This window comes from Mustela nigripes, chromosome 1, assembly GCF_022355385.1.
Source record: "Mustela nigripes isolate SB6536 chromosome 1, MUSNIG.SB6536, whole genome shotgun sequence".
NCBI classification, from domain to species: Eukaryota; Metazoa; Chordata; class Mammalia; order Carnivora; family Mustelidae; genus Mustela; species Mustela nigripes.
The window spans coordinates 244832923-244845352 of NC_081557.1; the positions used below are offsets into that span (position 1 = coordinate 244832923).

The 12430-nt window shown below is 35.6% G+C and overlaps 1 protein-coding gene across 25 annotated transcripts in view; it reads left to right on the plus strand.

Annotated features, from left to right (window-relative positions):
- The window catches only part of FIP1L1 (factor interacting with PAPOLA and CPSF1), a 75819-nt gene that overhangs the window by 41633 nt on the left and 21756 nt on the right, over positions 1-12430 (plus strand). For all 25 annotated transcript variants that reach the window (XM_059383984.1, XM_059383997.1, XM_059384004.1 and 22 more), the window contains 2 exons: positions 666-759; positions 2413-2569. In XM_059383984.1, coding sequence (XP_059239967.1) covers positions 666-759; positions 2413-2569 — 251 coding nt within the window. The remainder of the gene's footprint in view (positions 1-665; positions 760-2412; positions 2570-12430) is intronic.

The window sequence follows — 12430 nt, forward strand, 5'->3', positions numbered from 1 at the left end:
AATGCAATTTGCAGCATTATTTTGTGATAGACTATTTTTCCATCTACTCATATACTTAAACTTTAATTGATTATAAATACAATTGGAGTGGGGCAGGCATTTAAATATTTAAAGGTTTCTATTTAAAGGCAGGTTATCAGAAATGGAATATTGGATCCCTTTTATGCTTTCTAATGGTTGGAATAAATCACTAAGAAAAATACAGTGTGTATCAAAATGAGCATTATTTCTTTTCAGGTCTTTTGGGAGAATTTTAGTTGGGAGTTTCTGTACTAGAACTATAATATGTTGTATAATTATAGAGCCAAAACATGTGATTTCCATTCACTTTGCATTTGCTACCTGATAGAATTTCACAAAGATAAATTTAGTTGGAGACTATTAAAAAATAGTAAATTTAAAAGAAAACCTATGAAAATACGTTAACATTATCATCTTTGGATACATTGGTTCCAGCTTATTAATAAAGCTTAGTTTTTAATGACAGTACAAAGTAATGAGATCTAACTTTAGTGAAGTTTTTTTTTTCAAGTGTGTTTTGTGATCTGGTTTTATTTTAAAGTACATTGCAAAAGGTCTTAAATTTCATTTCTCACCTAATATTTGTGTTATTTTTCAAACATCTAATTAAGTGAAACTAAATTGATTTAATTTCTGTGTTACAGGAGATTACCTGGGGCAATTGATGTTATTGGTCAAACTATAACAATTAGCCGAGTTGAAGGAAGGCGACGGGCAAATGAAAACAGCAACATACAGGTTTTGTATTTTAAAAATTACTAATCTTTAAACTGAAGGAGTATATCCATATTCTGATTTACTTTATTCCATATACATTTCTAGTGCTATGCTATATGTTCGGTATTTTAGGTACTGCCAAGAAATTTAAAATATGGAGCTAATTACCCTTTTATTATAAAAGCTATTCCCATTAAAATTTATTGCCTTTGGATCTTTGGTAAGATTTCTTTTCCTTTGCTATAAACACAATATGTAGGTTAATTGGACCAAAAAAAGGGAAAATATGGGAAGCATGTAAAGAAGACAGTAAAACTGCCAATAATTCTAGCATATAAAGATAACCACTTTTAACACTCTGGTACATCTCTTCTTTGTCACCAGACAAGATTAGGATATACTTTATGATTACTTTTTGTGTATCTTTTTTTTAAATTATCATTTGCATTGCCCATATCTTTAAAAATACTGAAAATTCCTTCATGGTAGTTTCATTTTGTGGATATACCATAGCTTAACCTGTAATTTTGGGGGGGGGAAGTAGATTTCCTTTGTTTTCAAGGGAAAGAATGAAGGCGATACTAGTAACTTAGATTCAAGTTAGAATTTTAGTGACTGAGACTTTCAGCTGTTAGTTTGATCATTACTGTTTTTTATTATTACCTTTTCCTGAGTACCTTAAAAAAATTTCAAAGTGTTTTGATTCTCATTACTTTTAGTAAATTCATCCTCTTTTTAGCATGTTTAAGGGTAAACATTTCTAAACTGGAAGATAGTCCTCTTTTCTTTCCCCCACCATTAAAATGCCATGATTTCTTAAAATAATTCTGTTCCCTACTTTGAAAAATAGCTTATCAGCATAAGCATTACAGAAATTATTGTATTTAAATGCAGGAAAAATTAATGAAAAGAGGGATTATATGTTTAAATGATAACCTTTAGTCCACAAAGATTGTAGAAATAGAAATTAAATGCACAACATTATGTTGCCCATTTCTTCTGTTTCCCAAATGTGTTTGCACATCAGAATCCCTCAGGGAACCTTAAAAATCCAGATTTCTGTGCGTCACTCCTGTAGATTTGCTACCTGCCCCTTACCTGTTTATACAGATCAGTATTTACTTTTCAAGTATAAACTCTTGTTCTTAAAGTTACAAGATTCACATGAAAAAGTTACTTACATATCTGGCTGCCTGTTTACTTGCACCTGGTTAATGCGTGCAATCTGATGATAAGAAGCCCTAGTACAGTGGATATTTATCTCCGCATCCATGTTTATTTCCTAACGCTGGTATTTGTAACTAATGATTACATTGACTTAATTTGAGTACTGTCGCTTGGTTGGGTAACAAAGGTAATACTCATTATATTTATAAAGTGGTTAAATTTAGAAGTACTCTTGTTTAGAATGTTTTTAGTTCTTCTTTTGAGTAATGATTCAGTCAATTTTTTTCTAGGCTTTGTATATGGACATTTTAAAAAGTGTGAGTGCATGTATACTCACATCTGTATATACAAACATGTAGCACACACATGGAAAAAATTACTTCTGCCTCCCCAAATATGTGTCTATGAATAAAGCTTTTTACTTTATTTCTTAAATAAAATGAATTTACTGAGTTTTTAATCTTAGAACACTCACTCACTTTTTAAATTAACTATGCTTAATTTTAGGTCCTTTCTGAAAGATCTGCTACTGAAGTAGACAACAATTTTAGCAAACCACCTCCATTTTTCCCCCCAGGAGCTCCTCCCACCCACCTTCCACCTCCTCCATTTCTTCCACCTCCTCCAACTGTCAGCACTGCTCCACCTCTGATTCCACCACCAGGTAAATAGTAAATAAGACATCTGATTTTGGGGAAAAAGAAAATCATGAGTGTTTCTTTTATTTTTAATTCTAACAATTAAAATATATGAAAAATCTTTATTGATTATACTGCATTAAAATTGATAGGAAATTTACTATGTTAAATCTTCAATAGATTCACAGTGAAACAGATCTATATGTGCTATTTCAGCATAGCAAAGAGAATACACTAAAATAGAGAAGGATAGATACTAAAATTGTGATCTAAGAGTATGATTGTGATCACTAAAATTGCAAATTTTATGTATAAATCCATATTGAATTATAAACCATGTTAACTTGTTTTGAAAAAAGTTTTAGTTAGAATTGGAGTAGGTTTAAAAAATATATATCCTGTGAAGTGAAAAAAAATATATCCTGTGAAGTGAAAATCTCAGTCTATTCATCTTTGTATACTGATTTCCTTTTAGGAGATTGCTTCGGGGTGCCAGGTACCTGGTACTTAACTGCTTTTAAACAAGACAGAGAAATTTCTTTCGTATTTTGAGCCACTTTTGATTATTTATTATTTTATTGGCGGCACTAGAAAAATTCACAAGTAAACCCTAAATTTTACTTTTTCAACCTTATATCCATTGGCCTTTGTTACATTATTCCCAGTAAGCTTCCAGTATTTATTCCCTTTCATCAGTTTTTAATGAAACTAACAAGGCTGATTGAGATAGTAACTACTTTCCTCCTACAGAAAATGCCAATAGTAAATGATAAAAACTATCTCCTGCTTTTAATTATAACTACACATGTGAGAAATGCTAAAATTTGCTTTCTTTTAGTAAAATCAGTTCATACTGCAGAGCCATGTCCACATAGTCATTTTGAGAGAGCCATGCTTGTTTTAAGGTGCCAGTTATGATCAGAGTACCTAGGCAAACAAGGGGTCTGAGTAGTCTTCTTCTAGTCTTCATCCTTGGTCTCTAAATGTCAACTGTTGCATTGGCCCCACAGCCACAGCACCTTTGATTCTCTTCCATTGTCAATTTTATCTTTAAAATGGATAAGAATTATTATGAAAAACGACTGGTTTTAGAGACTGCGTTGTCTCAGAAACAGAGGAAAGAGAAGACTGAATAATTTGAAGGTGCTTACTCCAGACAACTTTATTTCTAAAATTTAACGAGTTTATTATTCTGGAGCATAAACCATTTCAGAAGTTGTAATTGGACCCATGACTCTTGGGTCTTCCATATGATGAGAACTAACCAAAGGAAAAGGGTATGGAATGAAAACTTAGTGATTCATAAACGAGTCCTTTGTCTACTGAACATGATAAAATGTAGAAATAGTTAATTCTGAACATATTTGATCTAATGACACTAAAAGATAATCAATGTATTTGATAATAGTGTTATGCTGGATTGCTTGGTAATCTTATTTTAACTTTACTAGGTATTAAAGGTGATTAAAAATAATTTTTTATTGCTAGCTAGCGTAGTATATCCCCAGATTGCTAACAGTTTATATAGTCAGCACTAGCTGTTATGAGAGAGTAAGTGATATGAGTGAGAGAGAGAAGGTATGAAAATGGTGAAAAAATAAAGACATTTTTGGTATAAGAATATTTAGACGCTCTGTAGGATATTGCTTATAGGTGCTGGCATTATTTAGAAGCACGCTTTCTTCCAAAATGACAAGACTACTCCATTTCTTTGCCATATAACTTCTGTTTATAAAGATAATATCTTTTAATAATGTTCCGATTCTCTATGGCATTATACTGTAGAGTAACACTCCTTATTTTTTTTTTTAAGTTATTTATTTACAGGCTTACTTCGGAGATCTTACAGTCCTACACCACCACAATAAAAAGAATCAAAATGAAATTTTGGTTTCTCGGTGCATATAAAAGTTATGTTCATACTCTTCTGTAGTCTGCTGATTGGTGCAGTAGCATTATGTCTAAAAAACAATACATTAATTAAAAAGAACTTTGTTGCTGAAAAATGCTAACCACCCTCTGAGCTTTAAGTGAGTCATAACCTTTTTGCTGATGTTAGGGCCTTGCCTTGATGTTGGTGACTGCTGACTGATCAGGGTGGTGGTTGCTGAGGGTTGGGGTGGCAATTTCTTATAAGACAACAGTGAAGTTTGCCACAACCATTGACTCTTCCTTTAATGAACAGTTGGTTTCTCTGTAGCAGTGATGCGGTTTGATAGTATTTTACTCACAGTAGACACTCCTTCTGAATTGAAGTCAGTCCTTCCAAACTCTGCTGCTGTTTTTTCAACTAAGTTTAGGTAATATTCTGAATCCTTCTTTGGCCATTTCAACAGTCTTCACCGCATCTTTACCAGGAGTAGGTTCCATGTCAAGAAACCACTTTTTTTTTGCTCACCCAGGAGAGGCAACCCATCATCTGTTCTAGTTTTATCATGAGCCTGCAACAGTGCACTTCCGTCTTCAGGCTCCACTTCTCATTCTAGTTCTCTTGTTATTTCCACCACACCTGCACTTCCTTCCTCTGCTGAAGTCTGGAACCCCTAAAGTCCTCCATGAGGTTTGGAATCCACTTCTTCCAAACTCCTGTTCATGTGGCTATTTGGATCTTTCTCCATGAATCATGAATGTTCTTAAGGGCATCTCGAATGATGAAGATGATGAATCCTTTCCAGAAGGTTTTCAACTTACTTTGCCCAGATCCATCAGAGGAATCACTCTGTCTGTGGCGGCTGTAGTCCTATGAAATGTTTTTCTTCAGTAGTAAGACTTGAAAGTCTAAATGAGTCCTTGATCCATGGGTTGCAGAATGGATATTTTGTTATGAGGCATGAAAACATTAATCTATTACTGTATGTCTCAACAGAGAGAGAGTTCTTAGGTGACCGGGTGCACTGTGGATGGGCAGTAATATTTGGAAAGGAATCCTTTTTTCTGAGCAGTAGACTCATCGGTGGGCTTGAAATGTTCAGTAAACCATGTTGTCAACAGATGTGCTGTCGTCAGGCTTTGTTGTTCCATTTCTACAGCACAGGCAGAGTGGAGTTAGGTTAATTCTTAAGGGCCCTAGGACTTTCAGAATGGTGAGCATTTGCTTGAGCTTAAAGTCACCAGCTGCATTAGCCCCTCACCAGAGAGTCAGCCTCTCCTTTGAAACTTTGAAGCCAGGCCTTGACTTCTTTCCAGCTGTGAAAGTCCGCAATGGCATCTCCTTCCAACAGAAGGCTGTTTTGTCTCCATGAAAATCTGCTGTTTAGTGTGGCCGCCTTTATGAATTCCCTTAGCTGGGTCTTCTGGGGAACTTGCTGCCCCTTGTCCATGAGCACGTGCTGCTTCACCCTGCACTTTGTGTTCTGGAGATGGCTTCTTGCCTCAGACCTCATGCACCAGCCTCACACTATTTTTCTACAGCCAACTCACCTCTGTCAGCCTTCATAGAATTGAGGAGGGATATAAGAGCCTTGCTCTGGATTAGCCTTTGGCTTAAGGGAATATGGTGGCTGGTTTGGTCTCCTCTCCAGACCATTCAAGACTTTCTCTGTATTTACAGTAAGGCTGTTTTGCTTTCTTAACAGTTGTGTGTTCATTGGAGTAGCACTTTTAATTTCCTTCAAGAACTTTTCTTTTGCATTACAATTTGACTGTATGTTACAAGAGGCCTAGCTTTCAGCCAGTCTGCTTTTGACATACCTTCCTCCCTAAACTTAGTCATTTCTAGCTTTTGATTTAAAGAGAGAGATGTGTGACTCTTCTTTCACTTGAATACTTAGAGGCCAGTGTAGGGTTATTAACTGGCCTAATTTTGTTACTGTGTCTCTGGAGAAGGAAAGAGATAAGACAATGGCCAATTAGTCAAGCAGTCAGAATACAAACAACATAATGTTGATTGCCATCTTATATATGATAAGAGTTTGTGATGTCCCAAAACAGTTACAGTAGTACCGTCAAAAGATTACTGATCAGAAAGCACCATAACATATAAAATAGTATAAAAGTTTGAAATACTGTGACAATTACCTTAAATGTGACACAAAGACATGATATTACAAACCCTTCTGGGAAATGACTCCAGTGGACTTGCTGAAATAGTGTTGCCACAAACCTTCAGTTTGTTAAAAACACAGTAACTACGGAACACAGTAAAGAGGGCACAATAAAATGAGGTATGCCGGTAATGTTAATTTTCAATTACATGCTTTCCATATTTTAAATACCTATCCACATTTCCTTTGATTGCTTATTCTGTCATGCTGTTCTGTCAACATATAAGGATACTGATTGAAATGAATTTTGATGCTGGTTTAAAAGCAGTATCTAACTGTGGTATATTTGCTGGTGGCAGGGAGACACCAATTCATACAAAAACCCAAGTATCTGGAGATTGAGACTATCTGAATTACTCCTTACTTTTACTAGATTGTGAGCTGTTGGGAGAGAAGGTGGTTTGCATTTCCGTCAATGTTTCCCAACAATGCTAGTCACAAAGATCTTTTGTATACTTGGCGTTCCCTAAGTTGGATAGCTGATTGAGGTGACATATATCTGTATCCATAACACCAGAGAGACTTTTAGATTGACAGTTGGTACAGTCACCCAGACACTTATCAGAGTGGTTCTGAGTTTTTCCATAACAGTATGGCTACATAGGTGCTTAACCATGGACTATAGGCCTTGAGATTAAAGCCATATTTTCAGTGACCATTTACCACAGAACCACGTGATTACAATATATTCTATAGAGGTCACTGTGATTTAGATCACCGTTAGAATCATAAGCCGCTAATAAAAGAAAGCTGTGGTTGAGGAGTCTTTTTATAAGTTTGCCTTAAGAAGTACTCCATTTTTCTTAGAGAAACCTTTCCTAAAGCTTTCTTGAGAAATACTAAATGCAAAAAGGAAAAAAATCCTTTGAGAATTTAAACATTAAAATATGTTTCAAATGCATATGCTTTCAAGGCTATAGGCCTGTATATGATGAGACAAATACAGAAATGATCTGCTACACCCCTATTTGGGGCTTCATGCTTTCAGTGTAATAGTAGAGTAATAGTAGAAATTTAACTGACCTTGGGCCACCAACCCCGGTCAAAAATCTACATTACTGATAGCCCATTGTTGACTGGAAGCTTTACTAATAACAAACAGTCAGTTAACACATATTTTTTATGTTATGTTATTTTTATGTTTTTATGTTATTGAGGAGCGTTATAAGAGCCTTGCTCTGGATTAGCCTTTGGCTTAAGGGAATATGGTGGCTGGTTTGGTCTCCTCTCCAGACCATTCAAGACTTTCTCTGTATTTACAGTAAGGCTGTTTTATAGCCTTATTATAAAAGCCAGTATTCTTATAATAAAGGTAGGCAGAGTAAAGAAAATATCATAAAGAAGAAAAAATGCATTTATAGGTCTGTACTATAAGAAAATCAACATATGGGGCGCCTGGGCAGCTCAGATGGTTAAGTGTCTACCGTCAGCTCAGGTCATGATCTCCAGGTCTTGGGTTGGAGCCCCATGTCAGGCTCCTGGCTCAGCGGGGAGTCTGCCTCACCCTTTCCCTCTGCCTCTCCCCCTGCTGTGCTCTCTCTGCCTCTTTCTTTCTCTCTCTCTCTCTCATGAATAAATTTTAAAATCTTAAAAAAAAAATTTATGTATAATTGGATCTGTGCAGTTCAAAGCCTGTTGTTCAAGGGTCACTTGTAGTAGCTAATAGCAGCTAATATTTATTGAATGCTTATTTATTATTAAAGGTACTGTTCTGAGCACATTTCATGTATTAATGCAGTATGCTCCTTGACAACAACTGAAATAGATTTTATTCTGATTTTACAGAAGAGAAACCAGGACTCAAACGAGTTTAAGCAGTAGCTAGGAAATAGCAGAACTAGCAGGTGGTTTTGTCCAAAAGCCTGTTTTGTTAACTGTTTTGAATTGAATCATGGCATCATGTGTATATTCACCCCAAAAACGTGTCTGTTAAAACTTGTTTGGTTTTTTCCTTTTAACTTTTCCCCTCATATTGAAGTGCGCGCATCTATATTTCTGGGTAGAGAAGTTTATGGAGCCTGTAAAGAGCAGGAACCAGATTTTTTTTTTTTTTAATCCAGTTAGCTGAGATTTTGCTGTTTGCCTGATTTGTGTTAAGTCTGTTTACTGAATAAACCAGTTGTGATATACTTGTTTATTGGAAGAAGAATTGTAAAATTAAAAGATTCGTGTTATAGTGCAGTTGATTTTATGGTACTCTTTTATGTGGTAAAAATATACATAATACTTAATTATTCTAACTATCAGTAAGTCTCCAGTTCATTGGCATTAAATACATTGACAAAGTTGTATAACCACCACTATGATGTATACCTAAAACTTTTTCATTATGCATAATGAAATTGTACTTCGTAAACAGTAACCTTTACCCCATCCCCCAGCTCCCATGGCCTCTATTCTTTCTTTCTCTGTGAATTTGCCTATTGTAGGTACTTCATGTAAGTGAAACCATTACAGTGTTTGTCCTGTGTCTGGCTTATCTTGTTTTTTAAAGTAATTTAATGTTTGTAAACTATTTTTTTTAACTATGTACAAACTAAATATAAACCTTAACTTTAGATTTTCAAATATTAATTTTCTTAGTATCATCCTATTTTATCTTCATTTTTAATAATAGAGTTTATTAAAAGAGAGAAGACTAAATTTATTTTAGCTCATTTCTTGTTATACTAATAAAAATCAAGGCTCATGTGGCTATGGTTCTGTAAATCTTCAGAACAGTTAAAATCTAGCTCAGGATTCCATTAAGTTGAGGAAGGCTCTTTGCCTTACTGAGATACTAAATAGTCCAATTAGTGCAGACCACAGAGAACAATGATTCCTGCTTTTAAAGGTGGATATAGGGTTTAGCTGTTTATCTAGAGCTTAAAATGGGTGCAATTCTGCATTTTAGAAGGAATTCCTAAATTTATTCCTAAAAACTATTACCAAGTACATTAGTGTCTCACTAGTCATGTAGTACTTTGAATTATATGCACTTAAAAATTGTGTTCATTCCTTAAATATCTTGATGATTTGGGGTTGTAGCAGTGACACACATGGGGTTAGGGAGAAAGGCAGCTCACATCTGTAGTCTTTTTGCAATTCCTCTAAAGCCTACATTGTAGATTAGTTTTCTGTTAGCAGTCTAGTTCCAGTACAGTGGCTCTTAAACTTTTTGGTCAGAGAGCACTTTATACACTAAAAAGAAATTACTACAGTCTCCCAAAGAGCTTTTATTTATGCATAGTACGTATATTTTTTGTATTAGAAAGCTGTGAGGTTAACATGTTATGTAAAAAATACTCATAATAAACCCATTACATATTAGCATTAACATGTAGTGTAAAGAGTGTTCTTGTTTTACACTTTGACAAACTTTTTTTTTTATATATATATAACTGTGTGGCTTAATAGAAAAAAAAATGGATTCTCCCGTTTTGTTTCTGCATTAAATCTTTTGTCATTTTACATGTCATGTAGCCTCTAGAATACTTTATTGGACACTTGTAAGAGAATGAGCATGAAAATAGCAAATAACATCTTAGTATTTTTATGAAAGTAGTTTTAACCTTGCAGATTCCTTAAAAGGATCTTAGGGACTGCCTGGAATCTCCAGGTGACACTTTAAGAACTGCTGCTTTGGCAGAAGCTTGGACTATTCTGGATGAATATTATCCGCACGCTTGAGAAAGTACAATTTTGAGAAGTTAATTTACGAATATAATATTTATTAAGCTAATTTTTATAGTTCTATAAGATTTTTGGTCTTACTCAGCAAATCTGCTTATTAACTGATGCTTTTTGCCAAAAATAGATTTTCCAGAAGTACCTTTAAAAAAGAATTCCCTTGAAAAAAATTTTTCTAAGGTTTTATTTATTTGTTTGTCGCAGAGAGGGGGAGAGAGAGAGAGTGAGCGTGTATACAAGCAAGGGGAGAAGCAGGCTCCCCGCTGAGCAAGGAGCCTGATGTGGGACTTGATCCCAGGACCCCCCGGATTGTGACCTGAGCCAAAGGCAGCTGCTTAACCAACTGAGTCACTCAGGTGTCCTGAATTCCTTGAGATTTTTAAGAACTGTACTTATCTTCTCTCTCTCTCTTTTTTTAATATTAAAAAAAACCCAGTAGCCTATCAGTATTCTCAGTAAACTCAAAATAGGCTGTTATTTTTAAAGGGCAGATGTTAGACTCTGTGTGTGTATGTGTAAGATTGATGCACAGAAAAGCATGTAGTGGAAGATAATATTTAGTATTTGTGCTGCTGAAGCGAGCACTGGAAGGTAATATTTAAAGATTTTTATAAACCTTGACTTTATGTACTCAATTTCTTTGTGCAGAATTTACTTACAGGCTTGACTTAGAAGTAGAAATCAGTTAGGATTAAAATGAGCAAGCTTAGATTTGTGACATAATAAATGTGCTGATGAAATTTAGAAGTTACTAGTGAGAAATTGGAAGCATAATTTGCATAATTCTGCCATGTTTTCTTTCACTTGAACTTAATAAAGAAATGATAGGTAGTTATTAACACATATTTGTTAGTTGTTGCGGAGTAACAAATCACTCCAGAACGTAGTGACTTAAAACAAGATATATTTATTGAACAGTTTTCATGAGTTAGGAATGTGGGGAAGGCTTAGCTGGGTCCTCTGCTTCAGTCTGCCACAGACTTTGGGATGGTCATCTCAAAGGCCTCACTGAGGAAATACTCTTTTTCAAGATTATCCACCTCTTTGTTACAATCAGGATTCACTTCTTCTCCTACATGGCAGCTTGCTTCAGGAAAGCATGCATGCCAAGAAAACCGTAGAGGATTCCAGCAAAATAGAAGCCACTGTCTTTAGTCTAGTCACAGAAGTGACATCCCATCATTTTGCTGGATTTTGTTTGTTAGAAATAAGTCATTATATGCAGCCCATACTCAGGGGGAGGGTATAAATACCAAAGGTATAAAAAGGCATAAATAGGGGCACCTGGGTGGCTCAGTCATTAAGCATCTGCCTTCCGCTCAGGTCATGATCCCAGGGTCCTGGGATTGAGCCCCTCATCAGGATTCCTGCTTGGCAGGAAGCCTGCTTCCCCCTCTCTCACTCCCCCTGCTTGTGTTCCCTCTCTCACTATGTCTCTCCCTGTCAAATAAATGAGTAAAATCTTTGGGGAAAAAAAGCTTAAATATCTGCTATCAGGGATCCTTAAAGGCCGTATCAGAGGCTACCCTAGCATATATAAACTCTTTTCTGCCTTAGAAAAACAATGATGGGCTGCATTGAGAATGAGTTTATACACAATTTTTATTTGTTGTTGTTGTTGACTGCAGAGCCTCTATTAATTTGTGCAAATTTTAAAAATATAGTTAAATACCTTTCAAAAAGTATGGGGCGCCTGGGTGGCTCAGTGGGTTAAAGTCTCTGCCTTCAGCTCAGGTCATGATCTCTGGGTCCTGAGATGGAGCCCTGTGTCCGGGCTCTCTGCTCAGCAGGGAGCCTGCTTCCCTTCCTCTCTCTGCCTGCCTCTCTGTCTACTTGTAATCTCTGTCTGTAAAATAAATAAAATCTTTAAAACAAAAACAAGAACAAAAATATCACAGGGCTGCTGCCTTTCTATTTCTTTGCTTCAGTTCCTTTAGTTCCCAAATAGAATTTCAGGTCCCCCCACCACCACCAGCACTACATGCTTTCCCCTGAAGAGTGTGCATTACTGGAAAAAGTCAATCTGATTCTTTCAAGGATGCCAGATAGTTAGCATAGGCTATCATATAGCTCAATTATTTTACTTAAGGGTGTCACATGCTTTGTTCGTTTCATGAAAAATTGAAATGGAATTTATGTGTATTGAATATTGAGCTGTTAAGCAGTGCAATCTGT